At 67.4% G+C, this 21,870-nt stretch overlaps 1 protein-coding gene across 4 annotated transcripts in view; it reads right to left on the reverse strand.

Annotated features, from left to right (window-relative positions):
- SLC12A7 (solute carrier family 12 member 7) overlaps positions 1-21,635 on the reverse strand; it is a 42,821-nt gene extending 21,186 nt beyond the window's left edge. For 2 of the 4 annotated variants that reach the window (XR_010840070.1, XM_059061737.2), the window contains exons 1-7: positions 21,421-21,606; positions 6,838-6,932; positions 6,427-6,549; positions 3,404-3,550; positions 2,116-2,170; positions 1,083-1,213; positions 610-851 (exon numbers count right to left, since the gene is read on the reverse strand). Coding sequence is in view for 3 of the 4 variants with exons in the window: in XM_059061737.2 (XP_058917720.1) it covers positions 610-851; positions 1,083-1,213; positions 2,116-2,170; positions 3,404-3,550; positions 6,427-6,549; positions 6,838-6,932; positions 21,421-21,544 (917 nt within the window). In the remaining variant the exon portion in view is untranslated. Of the gene's footprint in view, positions 1-609; positions 852-1,082; positions 1,214-2,115; positions 2,171-3,403; positions 3,551-6,426; positions 6,550-6,837; positions 6,933-21,420 lie in introns of those variants that run through there. The other 2 variants (XM_059061738.2, XM_067030766.1) reach the window with 2 other exon arrangements.
- Between the last annotated feature and the right edge of the window lie 235 nt (positions 21,636-21,870).

Here is a 21,870-nt window from a genome sequence, read left to right on the forward strand (position 1 = left end):
ACATGGTGACGCCTCACCCACCGCTCTTCTCGGTAACCAAGTGGAGCTCGCGGGTCCCTCGGAGGGGCTTCGGACCCCCTCCGCTCAGGGTGACAAGGGCGTTCGCACGAGGGACGGGCCCTCAGCAGGGTTCCGGCAGCACCGGGCCCCGGTCCGTCCCGCCGCCCTCCGCTCTGGGGCACCTGACGCGGAGTGCGTGGCCCGCCTGGCGTGTCCACGTGCGCATAGCGGCCGCGCCCCCGGGCTCCTCCTGGCCCAGCCCGGTGGGGCCGCCGGGGACTCGCGCGCTCGCTCTGCGACCCGGGGCTACCCCCTTCCGCGCGGCGTCCTCGCACAAAAGGGGACAAGAGGGGACCCTGTTCAGGGCTTCCATGAGCAAAGGGCCACAGCCGGGAGGAGCTCGGTGCTGCTGGATGTCACCAGGCCTGGCCTGTCCTTGCGGACAGCACGGCCACGAGAGCACCGTGACCTGCTCACCCTTGACCCGGCCAGAGTGGGGACATCTGCGGACACAGGGCGCCACGCCCAGCCCGGCCCACGTGGTCAGTGGTTAAGGCCCGAGCCACAGACCCGGCCAGGAAGCCGGCCCGGGGCGGGTGGAGGACTCACGGGATGTCGGGTGGGTCGAAGGCGGTCTTGACGACGCCGGCGTAGATGGCGAGGATGGACAGCACGACGCAGGCCAGGAACACCAGGGCCAACTTGTTGACGTACTTGACCCCCACGAAGACCACCGCGGCCATGAGGGCCAGCGTGCAGGTCCCGTACACGCGCATGTTATGCAGCATGGCTGTGGCCTCGCCGCCCGGCCCCTCGGCCCGCACGATGGCCGCGCTGGGGGAGATGTAGGTCTGCAGGGCAAAGCGAGGTCAGAAGGGCCACCCAGCCCTCCCCAGGACGACCACACGGGAGCGCGGGGCCAGGCGCGCCCCTGCACCTCCCCAGGGGCCCTCTCTGAGGGGGCTTGGCACCGGGCTCCCCCTCCCCCGTGAGCCTCCAGCCGGCAGACGCCTCTGGGACAGGCCCTCAGGTCGCGCGTCTGCGGCCTGGACATGGGAACCCGCCCGGAACACAGCACTTACCAAAAAAATCTCAATGGTCCCCAGAATATACATGGCCCCCGCGAACGTGGTGCCCAGGTAGAAGCAGAGGCCCACGGCGCCCCCGAACTCCGGCCCCAGAGACCGCGATATCATGTAGTAGGAGCCGCCCGCTGCAAACGCGCCAAACGGGAAGCCGCGGGTTACGGACCTGCCGCCGACCGTGAGCACAGACCTCCCGGGGCAGACAGGCTCGTCCACGGATGCGGAGCCTGGCCGCAAGCGGGGGACACGCGCCCGCGTCCACAGGCACCTCCCCCTGCTGGCGGCTGTCTTCGCCAGCCGTGACTAAATGAGGTTGAGTCACAGCCAGGAGCCTGGACCCCGACAGCCGTGCCCGTAGAAAGTCTGCAGCTGACATCACACCCGAAACCTCGACTCAACTTTCGCCCAAGAAGGTTTTAAAAACCCAAGGGCTCCTCAGTCGACTATCCCTTGTGTCACACCTACGGACAGAGTGACACCCACAGCCTCGCCAGCTCGTCCCTGGTCGTCCCGTCAGTCGGCCGAGACCCCACTCGGACCTTGACCAGGGACCGCGCGTGACACTGGGCACCTGGAGGCCGTCTCAGGGCGCAGCCCCCCACCCCCGAAGAGGAAGCAGTGGGCAGCGTGAACGTGGCAAGAAAATCCCTGGAGGCATTTACGTAGATTCCCCGAGGAGAACCCCAGTGTCTCGGGGGTCTCAAGCGCACGGGCAGGCTCTGGGGGACGAGCCGCAGGGGGGCACCCCACCCTGGCCTTAGAAAAGCCCCCTGTGCCCTCGTTGGGGGGGCACGCCGGGGGGGGGGGGGAGCGTCACGTGCTGGAAGGGAGGGGCCTGGCCGCGCACGGGGATGTCCGCCCCTCCAGACGTGGGGATCCATCCTGCGGGCGGTGAAGGCGTGTCCGCGCTGGGACTCGCCCTGTGCCGCCCTTGAGGCCGCCCGGGGTGAGGGGTGAACGTCACACGAAGCGGCACGTGCACCGCCGTCCACAGCGGGGCCCGCGCAGTCACTCCCCGCGGCGCCCTTACCTGGGACCACGCCATTGGTCGCGATTGCACTCATGGAGATTGCGGTCAGCATCGTCTGCAGAAAGACGGGGCCTTTCAGAAGAGCGAGCATTTGCGAGAGCCACCCCGGGAGGCGGAAGGCACCAGGCCCGGGGCAGCGCCCGCCTGCCGACTCCCGGCTCCCGACCTCAGAGGGCTGCTGAGTAACCGGGGGCCAGAACGCTCAGGACCGCAGCCCTGCTCTCTCCCACTTAACCCCCAAAGCTGAGCTCCTGTGAGGCCCCAGGAAACACCTGACTCAGGACCGCCTCCTGCTTCCGGTGGGCGCCCACTTCCTGATGGGATGCAGGGGGACCCCCCGTAGGCCCCCACCTAGGTGCCCCCCAGGCCCCCCACCCCAGGGGGCTGGGGGACTGCCAGAGCCTGTCCAGGGCGGGCCTTCTCACCCGCTGCTCAGGAAAGCGCCACACCTGTGGGTCAGGGAGACAACCCGAGGGCCGGAAGAAACAGCCCCAGGACGCCTGCAGCCTCAGCGCCCACCTGACTGGGTCCCGCCAGGGACACTTCTAGCTTAACAAAGGCCCTGCTCTGTATCCCGCTTTTCATCGGTTTTAACTGGGGGGGAGGCGGGGTGATTACTCCAAAGATGCTTCCAGGCTCAGTAAGTGAAAGCAGCACATGCAGAACAGCAAGAACCTTCAGGCAAGACCTCGAAGCACGACACCACAGGACCGGGAAGGCCGAGGACACAGAGGAGGCCCAGGGCGGCCGGGGGACACAGCTGGGGGACAGGCAGGGCAGCAGACTGGGGTCGAGGGGACTCTGGCTCATGGATTCTTTCAGGCAGGTGGCACTTGGGGGGCTCAGGGCAGCTGAATCGCCCTCCTCGTAACAGCAGTGGAGAAAGGTGAGGAGGGAGGCAGGGGGTCGGGCGCTGAGGGCCACTTAAGGGGTTGAACGAAGCACGACAAGCTGTGGCGAGAAAAGGCTCCCGGGCGCTGAGGCCGACGGGGCCGTGGGTGCCGAGGCCACGTGGAGGAGGGTCTGGTGAGCCGGGTGCAGGGCTGGACGTGTCACCAGTGGGCGGGGGACCTGGTCTAAACGCAGGACGGGATGGCCGCGAGTGTGGCCGCCAGGGGACGCTGAGCCCTGGCTTCTGCGAGGCGGGCCCACGCGCCTGCCCCTGGCCCGTCGGCAGCCGGGGGCTGACCTGCGCTCACACCGGCACAGGTGAGGGGCGCCCTTGGGGTACCCCCTTCCCCGGGGACCCCGGAAAGCCCCGACGTCCAGCTGCCCCTGCCCCACTCACGCAGGTGCAGCACACGGACACAATGAGGAAGGCCTCCAGGACGCCGGCCACCCCCACGATCCACGTCAGGCGCAGGAAGAGGATGACGCCCAGGATGTTCTGCAGGCAGGGCAGGTAGACGCCGATGAAGGTGCCCATGCCGGGGCCCTGGGGGAGAGCGGGGCGGGTTCCAGGGCCGGCAGCGCCTCCCCCAGAGCCCCCCGCCCCCGCCGGGAGCTGCGTCCACACCGTGGGTCCCAGCGACCGTGAAGAGGTCAGGGACAGGAAGACAAAGGGAGACCAGCAAAGGCCACAGCTTCAGCTACGTGGAGAACAGCGGAAGCGAGGCCAGGGCTCGCAGAGAACCCAGGGTAGGACCCCTTGAAACTGCGTACAAGCCCTGCGTCCTTGACTTTGCAAGTAAAATGCTGACTCAAGAGTGAATGATTGGGATGGGGCTTCCCCGGTGGCGCAGTGGTTCAGAGTCCGCCCGCCGATGTGGGGGACACGGGTTCGTGCCCCGGTCTGGGAAGATCCCACGTGCCGCGGAGCGGCTGGGCCCGTGAGCCGTGGCCGCGGAGCTGCGCGTCCGGAGCCTGTGCTCCGCAACGGGAGAGGCCACAACAGTGAGAGGCCCGCATACCGCAAAAAAATAAAAATAAAAAAAAGAGTTAATGATTGGGAAACATGAAGATGTATCAATAGAAACAAAGAATAGCTGTTGGGCTGGGGAACTGGTAGTAATTCAGACTATAATTCTGCCGCATCTCAGAATCACGAACTCCCAGTTCCCTGAAACATACAGATAAAAGCCTGACACACCTTCCTAAGTTGTTTCTGCAGGAGGCAGGCGCCCACCAGGTGGAACCTGCCGGCCACAAGCACACAGACCCCAGACCGGCTGAAGCCAGAAGGCTGATGACGCTTGAAACTTCACCTTGACGCCAAGCAATCCGAGAACTGTCCACGAGCTGACCACGCCATGCTGCCCCTGCAGGGCGGGCACAGTTTCTGAGGCGCTAGCCCGCTGTGTCCCCTCTTTGCCTGGCAAAGAAAGCAAGCTACTCTTTCTCTTTCCTCCGAAACCCCGTGTCCGTATTTCTATTGAGCACCGGTGCACAGAGGCCAACACTTCGGTAACACCTCACTGCCCAGGAGTCGGGGGCCGGGGGCAAAACCACGTCACTGTCCCGGGGCCGAGAGGGGCGAGAAGGGCTCGGCCCCTCCTCCACCAGGGCCACAGCGGGAAGGTGGGGAAGTCAGATTAAAGATGAGGAGCAAGCTGATCTGGGCTCTGTCCAAAGCGACTGCAGCCCAGGTCCTCAGCAGACCGCGAAGTGAGGGGAAATGAGAGGCCGGAAGGAAGGAAGGGTTCGGGACCGGCCGCCATTCCCTACGCTACAAAGGGCGCAGAAGCACCAGGTCCAGACAGAGATCTGCCGTGTCCTGACCCACCTGGAGGAAGTGACCGGCGAGGGGAGGGGACCCAGCGAGAATTCAAAGAGGACGCGTCACCTGTGATTCACCCCTTCCCGCAGGCCCCGCAGCACGGCCGGCCGGTGCCGCCTGGGAGAGGGTCGCCCCGCCGTGGGGTAACCGCAGGACGGTGCCTGACAGAAACGCCCTCCGTACCCGCAGCCAGACTACAGCCGAGCGAACCTGCCCGGAGGAAAGCTCGGGAACGAGGCCGGGGCCCGTCCTGCCCGCCGGCCAGCGTGACAGCGGCGTCAGGCGACACAGTCGGCATTTGGGGACACCTGGCTCAAGAGACAAGCGGATGTTGAACGGGGAAGCTGCTTACACTTAGGTGAATAAAAGGAAAAAAAGCTGGAAAGATCTGCTTTGAAAACACTTCCTGAGAAAGGGGCCAGGCTGCCTGCAACGAGGCGTCCCGTGGAGGCTGGGGAGACGCGGCCCAGCCCGCTTTTTGGGCCGAAAGGCAGACCCCCCTCAAAGGAAGCCGGAGGGCTTTTCCGGGTGAGAGTGGAGGGTCGACCCACAGGAACGCCCGCACCGAGAGAGCCGGCGTGGGGCTAGCGTGGAGCAGAGACCCCGGGGAAGTAACCCAAGGGGGTGCCCGGGGAGCGTGGAGGTGGGTCAGAAGCCTCGGGCACACTCGGCCTGAGGCCCGGCCAGCACCCAGCAGCCGGCCTTTCACGCCCGGGCCCCGAGCGCCAGCGTCCAGGGCGGCCCACCCCCGCCGCGGACCCGCGTCCTGTTTGTGGATGATGAAAGCGTGATGGTTCCTGACCCCGGGCGCGGGACGGTGGAGAAGGACGAGGAGGGCGACAAGCCGAGAGCAGCTCCGGCCCCTGCCTCTGGCCTCAAGGACTGTGAAACCAGAAGCAAACCCTCCACTCTCACGGGTGCGGGGCCCCCACCCGCCCGGCCCCGCCTCAGGCCCGGCCCCCGTCCCTGTGCAGCGGCCAGATGACCCCGAGTCGTCCTGAAAGGCCGTGACGGGGCCCCCGGCGCCCCCATAAAAGGAAGCTTTGAAGGATCAACCTGGCCCGTTACGAGGCCCAAGATGCTAGAGGCGCCCAGAGGCTGGGGAGGCACTCCTGGGGGACCGACCCCCCACCTCTGTGCCCCTTGGTCAGACGGACAGGGGCCGCTCCCACCGTCCCCCGGGACCCATGCTCGGGGGTGGGGCGGCCGGGTCATCCTGCCAAACCCGCCCACCCGGCCACACAACGGTCGCGCCGAGGGTCGCGGGTGGCCCACGTCCGCCTCTGGCACCGGCTCCCGGGTCCCGTGGGGACAGAGGCCAGGAGCTGCCCGCCCGGGCCCCGATCTGCCCTACGCGCTGCGCGCAGCTCAGCAGGCTGGGCTGGCGGCACCTCCCCAAGATCTCGGCGCAGAATCCGCAGAGAGCAGGCCGCATCGTGGGAGAGGCTCCCAGAGACAGACCCTCAGAAATAAGGCTCCCAGGACGGTGGCAGCAGGACAAGCCCCGTGACTGGGAAACGCAGCGGGGCGAGGGGGGTGCAGGGGAGGCCCTGGGGCAGGGGAGGCCCGGGGGCGGGGCGGGGCGGGGCGGGCACCCTGGCCAGGCGCCTCCGGCTGTCCTCGGCCTCTTCGTGCTCCGCCACGCCCTGGCTCAGGTTGGTGTAGTTGGCCAGCTTGTTGAGCAGCGACGACACCATGGGGTTGCTGTCCATCTCCTCCTGTTGGGGGCCGAGACGTGGAGTGAGGGACCCCCCACCGCGAGACGCCCCGGACCGACCAGACCCACCTCCCAGCGGGTCTCCGGCTCCACGTGCCCAGGGGGCCAGCGGTCGGGGCTCAGGGCCCCAGCGAGGGGGGCCGGGTGGGGCTCCCCGGACGGCCCAGATCCAGCCCCTGCGCAGGGCTCCGAGGCCTCCGCCCGGACCCCAGGGCCCGTCAGGCTGCGGTCTTCTCTCGCGGGTACTGCCGCCTCCGCTCTGAAGGGAGAGTGGGTGGTGGTCACCTACCTCAAAGAGCGCCATGCTCTTCCTTTCGAAGGCTCTCTCCCCGTCCACCTCCACGCTGCCGATGAACGGGCTGTTTTCCCCGGGGTTTCCATCTCCTGTGGGGAGGGGCTCGGTCAGATGTGAAAGGAATTAAAGGAGGCCGCGAGGGAACCGGAGGAGGGGGCCCCGCCAGGCGCTTCTCGACGTGCCTCGGACTCTTCTGAGTTATCTGTCGGGGGCGAGGGACCAGGCAGAGGGAATGCCACAGGGGGCCCCCCACTGGGTCCAGGGACCTCAAGTCCCGCCCCGGCCCTTTTGGGTCCCGCGGGACAAACAGCTCAAGACCAGCAGATGCGGACAGGCTGGCCTGTGACCGTCCAGGGTGGGGACCGGCACCCGTACCAGGTGGCACGGAGGTTCGCTGCCTTGTTCTGACAGCAGCTTCAGCTCTTCAATTCCCCCAGTCCCGGTGGATTACGGAGGCCGCACTGGCGACCCCGTTAGTTCAGAGCACAGTCCCCACGGGGGGTGTCACGGAGCCCACACGCAGGCGCGCGGCCGGCAGGTGGCCCGCCGCTGTTTCTGTCAGGAAGCCCCGACCCGCCGTCCCCAGCTAGGGTATATCCAGGCCCTCGGGCGTGGCCAGGCCGCAGAGGAGCGAAGGGTCAGCCCCGCCTCACCCTGGGAGCTCCTCCCAGATGCTGAAACGTGAGCCTTACCACGTGCTCCCAATTCAAAGCAGAGAGAAAAGCCCCGACGGCGACGGCGCGTCCCTCTGACTCCCAGCCCTGCCCCATCCCACCGGACCAGGGGCAATGCCATCCCCGAGGCCGCCAGCAGGGACGTGGGGTGAGCTCGCAGACACCGGCACCCCTACCTGGGCCTGCCTGCACGTCAGCCCCACCCACAGGCCTGCCACGCGTGATGTGACCCTGTATCAGAAGGACTGAGGACACCAGGAAAAGGCGCTCCACAAAACTGGCTTCTCTCAGGCCCCCAGGGGCCCTGGGCCAACCCTGAGCCTGACCTTAGCGGGGGGTCACCTGCTCACCAGGCCCCGTCAGGGGTGACACCCGGCTTCCTGATGGAATCCCCCAAATCCCCAGACGCACAGGGAAGGGGGACCCACAGCCCATTCCCCGTGAACTTAGCTGCCTGCCCCTCACAACGGACACAAGTTCGGGAGCCACCGGGGTCCAGGCATCGGCCCTCGCCCCCCACTCAGCTGTCCAGTCCCCCTGAAATCCACAGACCCACGCCCACCCAGACCCCGCCCCGGAAGGTTCCCAGGGTCCAGCCCGCGGAGGCCGCGTGGCAGGCAGAGCCCTGCCCTCCTGCGGACAGACCCTGTGCCCCTCACTGCCAAGCCCCAGTGACCAGCTCGGGGGCAGCCGGAGGCCCGAGGAAGTCAGTGGCTGGGGAACCGCTTGGTGCAGGAACCACCAGCAGACGCCGGGACCAGGGGCGACACGAGGAGGGGACGGGGCAAGGACCCCCCCCCATGGCCCCACGAGCCACCTGCTCAGCACTGTGGGGCAGAGGCAGCGCCAGGAGGAGCCGACCGCCCACCGAACCAAGGGTCAAGGTGAACACGAGGGCCACAGGCTGACCGACACCCAGGAGAGGACATGACAGCCTGGGTCCCCGGATTCCAGCACGAGGAGCTTGAAGCAAACCAAAGGAGGGACCGGCCCTCTTCAGAGGCCTCGGAGGAGACGGGCCGGCTCCAGAACGTTCTGGAAAGAGGAAGATGGAAGCAGCCCGATTCTCTCCATAAAGGACGTTATCGGGCTGACGGTGAAATCTGAATAAGAGACTTCAGTCAATGAAGACGTCCTGATTTGGGTGACCGTACTACAGGGATCGTGAGAGAAAACGTGCTTGTTTTAGGGACACACAAAGGGCATTGCACCTGCTGCCTGCTCTCAGCAGTCAGGAAGGAACGTGTGAAAAGGGGCGGGCGGAGAAATGAGGCAGGTGACACGTGATCCTGTGCTCCCGAAAGTTTTCTGAAGTCAGAGTTCTGAAGCTGGGTCAAAACAAAGCTTAAAAACTACCACCACATCCAATTAAACAAGAAATCACTCCTGGGCTTCCCTGGTGGCGCAGTGGCTGCGAGTCCACCTGCCGATGCAGGGGACGCGGGTTCGCGCCCCGGTCCGGGAAGATCCCACGTGCCGCGGAGCGGCTGGGCCCGTGAGCCGTGGCCGCTGCGCCTGCGCGTCCGGGGCCTGTGCTCCGCAACGGGAGAGGCCGCGGCAGTGAGAGGCCCGCGTACCCTCCCCCGGCTGTGCAGGAGCCTCCAGGGGAGCGCCAGCCCCTCTCCCTCCGTCCTGCTTCCAGCGGGCTCCCGCTCAGCATCCTCTCCCGGGTAATAATGACTGTATCTTCCTGCTGGTAACAATCCTGTTTCTGGTAACGAGCGACAAGCCTTTCCGACTGGGTTTCTGGTGTGAACGGAAGCTGCAAAGAGCTCTCTGCAGCCCAGACTCTGGAGGACACGCAGGTCGGCTCCGTCCCGGGCAACAGGCTTCAGCCACGCAGGCCAGGGTGCCGGCCATGCCGGGAGGGGTGTTGGGTTCCCCCTCGGCCCCAACCGTGGACAAATTCGTGGCTCCCAGGTCTCGTGTTTGTCGTCCGGGGAGAGGCGGCCACCAGGGACAGGGCCTCCACTCAGCTCAGGCCCCGCTGCCCAAGTGGCCCTGCCGCCCCCGCCCGGGAAGCGCAGCCTGGCCCAGGGGGCTCTGGAGGGCCTGTCTGAATGCCCACCGGGCACGGGGCGGGTGGGCGCCTGCAACCACGTTCAATCCACAGAGACAACGTCCTTCTTGGAGCATCTGATGCTCCTGGTCGCCTCAAACAGGAGCTGAGACAGCTGGCCCACCTGCCGTGACGAGGGCCCGGGGCAGAGGGTTGGAAAGGAGCAGAATGGGGGAGAAGTGCCCGGGCGAGGGGGCCCAGGGAGACCACCGGGATCGACCGATTCCAGGCGGGCGGGCGTTAGCGGCTTATTTACACACAGGACGACCACGGAGACCGGCGAGTGGGCAACGGTGCCGTGAACGCCCCACAAGGGCCAGGATGGCCGCCCCGTAGGGACACGTGTGCTGGCACGAGTGCACAGGACGCCCGGGGACGGCCAGGACCGGGCTGTCAGGCTGGGAGGCTCTGGTCTTCCATCTCACTGCTGATAACCAGAATTAACACACAGAGCGAGCACAGAGAATGGGGGAACGCACACAAAACGCACAGGAGGACACACGCCTCAGCATCTCCGTAAATCCCCACCCCCACCCCCCGCGCCCCCGGTTCGGGGGCCGCACCGCCCACACCAGAGGTTACGGCCAACGGGGAGTCTCCTTATCCATCGTAAAACACCGTCTTAATCGCTAATCCTTTCCCGAGAACATGTTTCCCTTCATTTCTGAGAAGACAGCCCTCGACCCAGCGGAAAGAAGAGGCTCGGGTAGGAGCCTCAGGCAGCCATCTCCTCCTCGACCTGCTGGAGCCAAGACTCTTGGTTAAAAATCAAACGCTTCTACCTGAGGGACACACCCGCGATCCCATCCCACAAAATGCAAAACCGTCACAAGCTACCCGGGTGAGCCTTAAAATTCCCTTGATTGCTTTCACCGCTGGAGAACACTCCAATCTCAGCTTTTATTTTTCAAGGGAAGGGCAGGTTACAACTCAAGTCTTCACCAAGGAAACTGATACAAACCCCCAGGGCCTGAGCTCTTGGTACCCGCTGGGGGCTCTGAAGGCCTCGGGCTCTGGGTGGACAACCCGCCCGCCTCCACCCACCGGGACTCTGATGGCGCCGGCACGACCCTGAAGGCCCGGTCCGGCTCCTCCTCTGGCTGAGCCCCTCCCGCCACGTTTCGGGGAGGAGGCCGCTGCCCCCGGCTTGCGCCTGCTGCGTACTCTGCTTGCTCACGACAGGGAGGACCCAGGACAAGCCCGAGCAGAGGGGATCCTGGGGCCGCAGGGCCCGCCCCACCGGCCCCGCCGCCTCCGTCCCCCTGGGGCGGGTCCCCCGCGGTGACCCCGCTGGGCACACAGCCCTGAGGTCACTGGGCGCCCTCGCTGCGCAGCGGTGGCTGCCGGGCCGTGTGGGAGGGCCCCGTGCCGGTCAGGTGTCCTGGGCCACGCCGGCCGGGAGGGCAGGACCCACAGCTGCTGTCCCCGGGCAGGAGCGCTCAGGGCCTCGTTCACCTGCTCTAATGGACGGGCTGGGCCGGGCCGTCAGATGTGTAGTCACAGAAACGGCCTGGAGGCCACGCGATTAACACCGCCCCACCGCCACCAGGGCTGGCTCCCCGCCTGGCACACAGGCGGGGCTTTCGGCCTGCTCGTTTCACGGTGGGGCTCACCGCACAGAGATCACAGCCTGACACGGTCCAAGGTCACAGCCTCCCGCGGTCCACGGTCACAGCCTCCACAAGCCCGGGACCCCTGGGCCCCTAGTGTCCAGCCGGCGGGGGGGGGCGGATTGGGCGGGGAGGCCCTGCCAGGCCGGGGGGTCCCTCAGGGCCCAGCCACCTCGCACGTGACTCACCCCTCTCGTCACCGAGGAAGGGGGCTGATTCGGTTTTAGAACAGGGATCCTTCGGCCAGTAAACCCACGTGGAACCAACAAGGCTAAGAATCTCATCGCACTCCTCACCACGGGACACCGTGGCCAGGACACGTCCAACCGGCGGGGGTGCCCGTGTGCTGGGGACGCCCGAGAACGGCCACGCTGCGGACGCGGCACCAGGGAAGAGGGGCCGAAGGTGCCCGGGGCCCGAGGGGACGGCGGGAACTGGGGGTGACGCACAGAAACAGCTGACGAACACGCAGGCCACGCCCACAGCACCGCCCCGCACACTGGCATCAGGAGGGTGGCGCCCGCGCGCGCAGCGCTGCCCGCTAGAGAGTCCGGAGCCTGGGGCAGGGGACCCCCAGCCTGCTCACAGCTGGTGAGTTCAAACACCCGGGGAGCCGCGGGCAGGCACCACGCGGCCCGAGCGCCGGCCGCTCGCTTTACGGCCCCTCGGCCTCTGGCTGCACCGCCAGCTCTGGGCGGCCGACGCGCACTCACACCCGAGTTTTGCTTTTCTAGGACACGGCAGCCATGTGCCATAACTCGCCTTTTTAAGCCTTTAAATGTATATTTACCGGCCCCCCCTGCAGCGCAGGCAACCCCCCCGCAAGTCGCGGCAGGCCGAGTAGGAGGACAGAGCGGAACCTGGGCTCTGGCTGAAAAGGAGGCGCCCACAGCCAGGATCCACTCGTTCCAAAGGCTGGGGAGGGGGTGCTGCACCTGATGACTCGTTTCCCACAGATGAAGCGCGGAAAGCGGAAAAGAGGGGCTTCACGGCAGAACCTGACGGACACCCCAGTGCTGAGCCCCGGTGACGGCGGCACCTTGCGCGCCGGTGAGAATGCACGTTCCCTCCGGGGCCTCCCGTTAAACCCACCCCCCGCAGAGCCACGAGAAAACCATCAGACACATGCCAGTCGGGGGCACCTGCAACACGCCTGGCCAGCACCCCTCAGAACTGTCCAGGTCACAAAAGCTAGGAAGCTCTGAGACGCCGTCACGGCCTAGGAGGGGGCTGTTTAAAGCCCCCTCCCGCGCTCCTGGTGCCGCCCCGCGCTCGCCAGGCCCAAGGAGCCCAGGAAGCCGGTGCTTCAGGGGTGACTCCCAGCGCGGCCCGGCCCGGCCTTAGTGTCCACTCACCTGCTCGTCCCCCTCCAGGTCCTAAAGAAAGTTCCAGTAACCTGCAGCACCTTTTGAACACGGTACACCAAGCCCACCACCCCAAGAGGCTGGGGCGGCATCCTGGCTGGGGCTCCCAGGATAACTGGCCAGCAAGGCCGGACCAGACCAGGCCCAGGACCCAGAGCTGCAGACCAGCCTCGGCCCAAGAGCACCGAGGAGCGCCCCCAGAAACGGGCAGGACAGCAGGTGCCTGGCAGCGAGAGCCCAAGGCCCAGGGAGCAACCGTGGCCACGAAGGGGAGAAGTGGGCAGGGCATCCCTCCTCCTCCCCGTGAGGGGAGGCAGCAGCGAGCTTCGCATGAGGCCGTGTGTCTTGTGTCATCACGGGCGTCCTGAGAGGCCCCCGCGCCCGCAAGCGCCGGCCACACATCCAAGCGGACCCTCCCCATCTGTTGCAGGCCTGGAGCAGCTCAGAGCACAGTAGCCTCCACCGGCCCGCGTGCCCGGCCCTCGGAGACACACGCCCCCCGCCGAGACGGTGCCTCTGATCTTTCCACCCGTCCTCCAACTGCTTCTGCCACATCCGTCTTGACGCCCGGTTTCTGGCTCCACGAAATGCAAACTTAACCCGGACCTGAGTAAACATGGTGGTCACCAGGGACGGTGCTCTGGACGAGGGGGCGGCAACAGGAAGCCACCAGGAGAGGAGCATGCGTCCTCATCGTCAAGCGAATGCAGCAGGGCCTTCGGGGCAGGAGGGGGCAGCCCAGGCCAGAGAGGCAGGCGGGACGGGGGCGCCAGCTCAGGGGCAAAGTGGAGCCCGGCAGGCCCGGCCCCCGTGGTCTGCTGTGGATACCGGGTCAGAGAGCCCCATCCCCGCTGAGGGTCCCGAGCGCAGCGTCCCCCGTCTCCGGTCACAGCCTCCGCCGGCCCCGCTGCAACCTCTGCGCACAAGCCCTCCCCCTCCCGGCGCACCAGCACTGTCCTCCCCGCGCCGTAACCCCCGGGCCAGTGTTTGGGATTTCTACCACCGTCTCTTGCTCTTCGGGAAGAGCTCCCAGGGGAGGAGCACAGAGTGCCGTCTGAGGCTCAGAGCCAGAGGCGTTCCCGAGGCACGGGCAGTGCACGGCCCAAAGTCCTACCCTGGGGCCGTGGGGCCACCTCCAGCAGAGAAGTCCCGCCTGCCAACCCAACAGTGTGTCCACCTGGCTGGCCCCCGAGGCTGCATCCTCTTCCAATTGGTGGAGCACTGGAGCGGAGTTGTTAGGTTCCACCACCCTCAGGGTTAACTAATGCCCTCTGGCCCTTGCCCCCTGCCTTCCGTGCTTTGCAGCCAGGATCAATGCTGGATCTGAAATCCAGCGGCCTGGCCACCTGGGCCAGTGGACTCCCCGAGGGGCACAGCCTGAGAAGAAGCCGTTCTGCGTTAAAGCCAGAAAAAAAGAACTGCTTGAGGCTGAGAGCTCCCGTGCTTTCACAGCAAGTTTCTGGCTAAGACAGAAACCCGTTCTCTGGCGAAGACAGAGGAAACACTGACAGGACAGGAACCACCCACAGCCCGGCCAGCTGGACGCGGCCCCTTGCCGGGGCACCTCCCAACGTCCTCTCCTGGAGGGCTGCCTGGCCCTCCCACCCAGGCCTCTGGAGCGAGAAGCACCTGCCCACAGGCGAGAGCCGAGAGGGCAGGAGGTGGATGTGCCCCTGCCCCTCGGACCTCCACGGGCCCTTGCCCGACCCTCAGGCGTGGCCTGCGGGGGCACCTTGCCGGCCAGAGGCCCAGACGCGCAGAGATGCTACTTCCCAAGGGCCTCGCCAGGTGACCCCGTGCGCCCGGCCCCCAGCTGCCCCCACCAAGCACACAGCCCGCTGCCTGGGGCCAGAAGCAGCACAGTCCAGGCCCACGGACCACAGGCACCAGGCACGCGGGTGGCGGCAGGCCGGCCCCGCCCTGCCCAAGAGTGCTGTGCACACGCGCCTGGCATCTGGAACCCAGCACCTGGCGGGGCGGGGCGGGGCGGGTGTCCGCTTGGAGAGGTGGGCAGAGCCGGGTCACAGCACCTCTGCAAGGCCTTCCTGAAACGACACAGCCCTCACTTCTGGGAGCGCCCTGCCACCAGCGCCCCCCGTGGCACCAGGTCCAAGCCGAAACCAGAAGCAGGCAGCGCAGCCGAGGGGAAAGAGCCCACCCGGCCCAGGTGTGCCCCCTGCCCCCGCTAAGCTGCCCCCACCACCCCGCAGCCTGAGGTGAGGGTTCTCCTGGGCGACACCGAGGACCGGGGCGCTCATAGACAAGGACTCAGGAAGGCTCCGGGCACCGGAGGGACACAGCCGCCCTTCAACCCGGACCAAAGCCACGGCCACCGCCCCGGCGTTCGCTGCTCCAACCCAGGGCCTCGGCCCAGCAGTCGGGCCAGAGACACCAGCTCTGGCACCTTCTCCTTAAACCTGACACTCGCACAGTCGAGACAAGAAGGAAAGTACCGGGATTCTCGGCTACTAAGAGGCACGAACACAGAGGAACCAGCCACACACGTTAACACACGTGTGCAGGCACGCGGGGCACGGCTGGGGACCACAGCTGCGGGCTGCTTCTCCAGAAAAGTGAGTGTTTCAGGGATTTCCCGCCCGTCCAAAGGACCTGCCCTCCCGGGCTGGACGTGCTCCCTCCCGCGCAGCGTGGGCCTCCGGGGACTCGGGGACCCGGCTCCCCGCCACCCCTGGGCGTCTGCCGCTGATCTGACCTCTCCCCCCTCGGGGACCAGCAGTCGTGATCCCAGCCCGGGGCGGGGGGAAGGGCTCAGGACGGCAGGGCCGGCCCAGGCGGGGGCAAAGGCGGGAGGTGGGCAGCCGGGAGCCCCACGAACCTCCCGGGGCGGCTCCCGTTACCGACTCAGGCTCCTGTCTGGCTGTGGTCAAGACGCTCCGTCAGAGGGAAGGGGAAACCCAAGAACCATCTGGCGCTTCTCTACTCTGATTTCGGCTCCACAGGATCCCTCCCCAGTGACCGTCCGGAGAGCCTCCCTGAGAACCCAGGCCTGACCCGTGGGCGCTGTGACCAGACGGGGCCCAGGACACGGCCACCTCTGGGACAGGCCGGCTCCAGGAGAGGGAGGCAGGCACAAGGAGAACCCCCAGGACGGCGCGGGGCCCGCACACGGCCTCCCCATCGCCCTGGGGGGGCGTCCCGCTCACGTGGACTCGTGGGGTGCCCCCGCCTCACAGACGGCGCCAGGCCACAGCACATGCTGACCTCGCGGATGCCCAGACAGGCTCAGCTGCAGGACTACCGCAGGCTGGTTAGACGGGAAGCAGTTCTGGCTGCAAGTAGTCAACGCAGGCCCAGGAGCCCAGCACCCAGCAGAGACCCCAGCGCCACGGGCACACAGAGCCAGGGATCCTGCCAGAGAGCGCAGGGAACTCACAGCTGGCCGCAGGGCCCGGCCCAGCCTCAGGAAGCTCAGAAACAGAACTTCCACCCCCTCCCGATTGTGTTCTCAAAGAGAAACCGCCCGAGGGAAGAAAGAGGAAACAAACCCAGCCCAGGGCCCCAGGGCCTTTGCCGCCAGGCCACGCACCCGCACAAGGCCCCAGGCAAGACCCGGCACCGACACTTCTTCACCCCCTTCCCGGCCAGGAGCACGGCCCTGCAAACCCCCACCCCCCAGCCACACAGGCACCTGGACGGGGCCCCTCACCAGCGCTCCCGGCACGGGGCACCAGGGGCCACAGGTGGAGGAGCGGCCGTGGATCGGGGGGCCAGGGCGCCTCCTTCTTCGGCTGGTCCTGCCGAAGCTGCAGGCTTATCTGCACAGACCAGACCTCTGCTCTGAAGAGGGAGTTCCCTCTTTCTCGTAAAAGAAAGGTGTAACCCTTCGTGCTCTGCTCTCCGTGCCGGGCCGCACGGCCCCAGGGTCCCCCAGAAGGGAGCCCGCGGCGGCCCCAGACCGTCACCCCGGCCGGCCTCACACTCCCAGAGCTGCTTGCAGATGCCTGCTCCCCGCAAGCAGCGCTGCTGCAAAGTGACGACGAGATGGACGCCCCCAAAGAGCAGCTGGCTGCGCACACGGCAGTCGACCCTCACGCCGAACAGCAGCCTCTGCCCCCCAGCCTCGCGTAGCCCTTCAGGGGGGAACGGGAGACCCCCAGAGACCAGCCAGCGGCACCGTCTTCCCATCCGCCCGTGCCTCCAATTTCCGCCCCGAGCACGTCCACAGTCCCGCTGCTGTGCCCCGAGGACACTGGCCCCGGGAAGGAACCCCCATCGCCCAGGGCAGGAACCCGGGCCAACCCAGTCAGGTGCCAGGACCTGCTCAGGTCTGCTCAGGACCGTGGCCACAGGCCTGCTGAACAGAGGCCTCCCTCCATGGCTGGGTTCCCCGGGGGCAGGGAAGTGAGGACAGCCCCCTCGCCTACTGGGTACGACCTGGCAGACGCCTCAGGCCATCCCGGCTGCCCACTGATCGGTCTGTGATGGCCTGAGCTGCAGTAAATCAAGACCCTGGGTGACCTTGGCCCTGACTGGCTCTGGGCCCACGCAAGGCCCCTCACCTTCTCTAGGCACCCCCTCCTCCAAAGTCCCTGCAAGAATCCCCCCCACCAAGCGGAGAGTAAGACCGCTGCCCCCACCTCCAAGCAGGGGACACGTGGGATCAACTATTTGAAAATAACGGGGTCTTCGCGGAGACCGTGGGCCGCGGGGCCGTTCTGGTTCTGATGCCCTGGCCGTGTGACCGTCCGGCCAGGGGGCCTCTGAGCTGCAGGCTCTCTGTGTGGTGGGGGCCCCCTGTCACTGGGAGCTGCTCTGCCCAGGTGAACCCACCTGCCTCCGTTCATAAGGTGGCTGTGGCCTCAAGCGCGGAGCGGCTGGCCCTGCAGACAGACCCTCTGCTCGTGCAGCCACCTCCAGTGACGTGGGCACTCGGGCCTGAGGCTGTCCCGGTCCCCTCGTGGGCCTGGCCGCACGAGGGGACCGGCAGGAGTCAGCCTGTCCGATGGCAGCAAGGGCCAGCAGCAGCCTGTCCCCAGAAATCCAGCTCTTCCCTCAAATGCAGCTCCCGGGATGGGATGGGATGAGCCCGGCCTGAGACAGGCACCTCGGGGCAATGAGTCAGGGTCTGACGCCACGGGGCGCTGAGCTGGCCCAGGGGGAGTCCATGGAAGGGCGGCACGGAGCCGGCTGGGGTGGGGCTGTCCTGCCGTGTGCGTGTGTGTGTGCACGTGTGAGTGCATCTGGGGGTGGCGGGAGGACTGCCTGGTGTGTGTGTCCTGGGCGGCCCCTGACAGAGTGGAGCCGTGGGCTTGGCTGGGCCCTCTGTTAGGCAAGGAGAGGGCCCCAGGGGCCAGCAGGGCTTGTGTGGGGAGGGGCCACTGCGCCCAGCATCCTGGGGTGTGTTAACTGCCTCTCTGCCCGGTGCCTCTCGGGGGCTGGGGGGCAGTGGAATTCCCTGCTGCTCCAGCACTTGGCGGAGCCTGCTGCTTGGCGATGCCCTGTGTGCTGCTGGAGAATGGGGGACCCTTTCTCGCCCTGGGGCCCCGGGGGACTGGGGGACACACGGCACGGCCCACTCTCCCCTCGGTGGATGAGGTTCAACCGATTTTCAGGGCTCAGCCCTTCAGACAGCCTGCGCGGCCTGCCCTTCCTGCTCAGACGTCCCCTGCGCCAGCATGACGCATCCCTTCCTTCCTGGACCCAGCGCTCCTCAGCCTCTGCCCAGCAGGACAGAACCTCGAGGCTTTGTCTTGGGCCCACTCCCCGGCCGCACTCACGTCCCAACGCCCAGGGCCGCGGCTTCGTGCTCTGGCCACCCCAGCGGCAGCAGACCCCCGAGGGCAGCAGGGGCGCACGCATCGGCACACAGCCCGCTCCCTGTGGCCTGTGAGCCCCGCAGGACAGAGGTGACGCTCCCAGAGCTGCTGGGTCAGTGGCTGGGGCGCGGGTCCCCTTCACAGGGGGCAAGAGAAGACCCCCGGGTGACCCACAGGACCTGCGTGGCAGAGCGGGAAATCACGGGAAAGGAATCCCAAAAGAGGAACAAGAAAGGAAGAGGAAGCCCCAACAGAGCTGCGGGCAGCTCCGGGAGGAACGGGCAGGAGACGGGCAGGGACGGTGGCCCTCCGGGCCCAGCCCTGCGCCCTGCCGTGGAGGGCAACGGGGTCAGGGCCACCCCTCTGGGTGCGTGTGGACCCCCACCTCACCGCCCACAGGCCGCCTTCCCGGCTCTAAAGCACCAACTGTGCGCCCGCCGACCGGACGCAGCCAAGGTCGATAGCAGGGGCAGTTCAAGGTCAACACTTGGTATCGGCCACCGCACCCTGACGAAGGCCCAGAGCCTCCGACGAGCAGGAACCGGGCCCCGGCTTCACAGGCTAACAACAGGGCTCCCCGGCAGGCCCAGCCTGGACACAGGGACCAAAGGCAGCCCAGGCGGCTGCCCTGTGTCACGGGCTCACCGACTAGGCCCTCAGCCTCAGGCCGGGCACACCAAGGCTGGTCCCACCAAGCTCTGGGTCAGCCCGGTGGGCCGCAGACGTGAGCGCTGGCCCGCCTCACCTCCCACCCACCCTCGCCCTGGCGTCCCACGCTCCCTATTTCCACGGCAGCCCCAGGTACACCTCGGGAGGGTATCCCCAAACCTGCTTCACCAGCACCACCGGCAGGCCCACCCAGGAAGCCAGGTGCCTCCCTGGAGGTTCAAAGGCCGGCCACGGAGCCAGGAAGGAACTTCAGTGACTCTGCGATGAGCAGGTGTGGCCACAAGCTGGACCACAGGGCAAGGGCCCCGCACGCGGGTCTTCAAAGGGGCTCCATCCAGCGGTTCCGTCTCCCGCAGGACTGTCCCACCAAAGAGCAGAGCGTGAGGCTGCTTCCCAGGCTCCCCCTGTCACGCTGGCGAAGCGGTGCCCATCACAGGGCCTCTCTGGGCACCGACTGGTCTGACGGCCCGCGTTAAAACTCAGGACCCAGCTGAGCAGACCCAGAAAGGCAACAGCACGCCGGCCTGTGACCCCACAGGGGGCTCCGCCCAGCTCCCCAAGGCCTTCCGCGGCTGTCCCTCTAAGGGAACGCGAGGACCAGCGGGGAACACAGGATTCCCAGGTTGAAGTTCTGCGCCAGCTCATCTAAGTGTCACAGGTGCACCTCAGACCCTAAAGGGTTTGTGGAAAAGCATGCAGGATACCCACGCTGAGCACTGCCGGTGCCCCTGCCTCTGAGAGCACACAGGCAAAGGGGGTTCTAGACGAGCCGGGAGAGGAAATGAAGTGGGATTAGGGCTGAGAAAGCAAGAGCCTTGGACTGAGGGCGGGCTGGGGGCTCGAGGCCAGCCGGGCAGGAGATACCACGGCCCTCCTGGCAGCCCTGAGAGCAGGCCCAGGGGCACCGAGCTTACAGAGAGCCACCGAGGCCCGTCCGAGAAAGAGCCAGCAGGCAGGGGGCCGCACACCCTGGAAGGCCAAGGGTCCCCGAGGACACGATGGCTCCTGATGGCCGGTGAAACGCCGCTCACCCAGAAAAGCCACACCGGGATGCGCTAGTCGCAGCCGCAGTGAGAGAAAGGCTGGGCTTACGGACTCTGCCTTCAAGCCCGGCTGGGTTTCGGCCTCCGAGCCGTCGGCAGCCGTGCCCACTCCCACACCCACACCCACGTGCACAGGAAAGCCGGCGGACACCCGAGGGACAGGGCGGGACCCTGCCGACCCAACCCCTGCCCACCAGGACAGCGCGCTGCCCCCAGGGGGTGCCCGGCCTCTCCTGCCAGGCCCCAGGACCTGTGGCCTCCACTGACCTTGTCCCCTTTCCTGCCTGGAGCAGGACACCTCTTCCCCAACGCTGCAGAGTGACCCTCCATTTCTAGATGGGCGCTGAGCCCCAGATGAAGCAGCGGCCTCAGGGTGACCAACCTATCAGCTGCAGAGAAGCCCGGGCCTGGAGCCCAGATGATGGAGGCACAGGCCTGGGGATGCCCCCGCACCAAGAGAAAGTGAAAGTGCCAGAGACCTCCGGATTCCAGAAGCCAAGTGGGCAAGGAGGACCCTCAGCCTGAGTACAGCTCCCCTCCCCCGCCCCGGCAGGGACCTGCAGTCCATCCTGCTCAAGACCCCACAGAGCACGGGCCTGTCCCGGTCAGCAGGCTTATCTGACTGGCGGCCCTTTGCCCCACCGCCCAAGAGCAGAGACAGCGAAGCGGAGGTGGCTGGGAAGAAAGCAGCCAGGCGCTCCTGTCCCGAGGAGCCTGACCGCGGGCGGGGGCCCCACCGGGTCACCGGGCCTGGGGGGCCTGGCAACTCTCGGAGGAAGAGCCCCTCCCCTGTCTCCGTAGCTACCCAGGGCGTCTCACACCTCCCCAGGGGCCCACCCCGAGTGGGAGAAAGGTGCTTCCTGGGCCCCAGGGGGAGGGCCATGGGGGCGCAGCAGAGGAGGGCCCACCGCCCCTGAAGCCCTCACGCAGCGCCTCCACCACTAAGCCTGGAGAGGGGGCTCGGCAGGCAGGAGTGGGGGTTGGTGAGACGGGAGCCACAGAAGCAGGCAAAGCGGTGGAAACTAGTGAGGAGTGAGTGAGAGGAAGGCGCGGGCCGGGAATCAGGGGGAGGGGGGGCGGAGAGCAGCCCCACACCCCTTCCTCGGGCGACGTCCCGGGCCCGGGCCCGGGTCGCCCTCCCCTCCCTGCCACCCATGCCACCCCCTCCGCCGCAGCCTCCCTCCCCCTCCCCCTCCCCTCCTCCCCCTCCCCCTCCTCCCCTCCTCCCACCCCACCCCCTCCCTCCAGGGCCGCCCCCTCCTCCCGATCCTCCCTCCCCTCCCCTCCCCTCCCCTCCCCTCCCCTCTCCTTCCCACCAGCCGCCAGCCCCGCGCAGCCCGGCCTCCGCCTTTGTCCCGCGGGCAGGTGCGGCTGCGCTCACCCGGGCTCGGGCAGTTGGGCTCACCGCCCTCGGGGGGGCCCGGCGCCTCGGTCTGCTCGGGACCCTCATCCTGGCCGCCGTCCGCCCGCGCCTCCACAGGCACCACGGTGAAGTTGGTGGGCATGGCTCGCCTGGCGCTCCGGCCACTCCGCGCGCCCCGGCCACTCTGAACGCCCCGGCGCAGCTCCGCCCGCTCCCGCCGACGAAGCCGGACTAGGGCTCAGGGGCGGGGTCAGCGCGGTCCGCCCCCGCCCCGCCCCGCCCCGCCCCACCCCACGTGACCACACCTGGCTTCCCCGCGAGCCCTGGAAAAGTTTGCGCTCCGAGGGCCGGGGCGGGGCTCCTTCCGCTGAGGACGCTGCCCGCGCCCCGGGACCCCCAGTGCGGCCCCGCCCCCAGCGGCTGGCTTTCGGTTCCTGCACAGCCCGCTCCCCCGCTGCCCCCAGCGGG

Source organism: Kogia breviceps, chromosome 4, assembly GCF_026419965.1.
Source record: "Kogia breviceps isolate mKogBre1 chromosome 4, mKogBre1 haplotype 1, whole genome shotgun sequence".
In the NCBI taxonomy this organism is placed as follows: Eukaryota; Metazoa; Chordata; class Mammalia; order Artiodactyla; family Physeteridae; genus Kogia; species Kogia breviceps.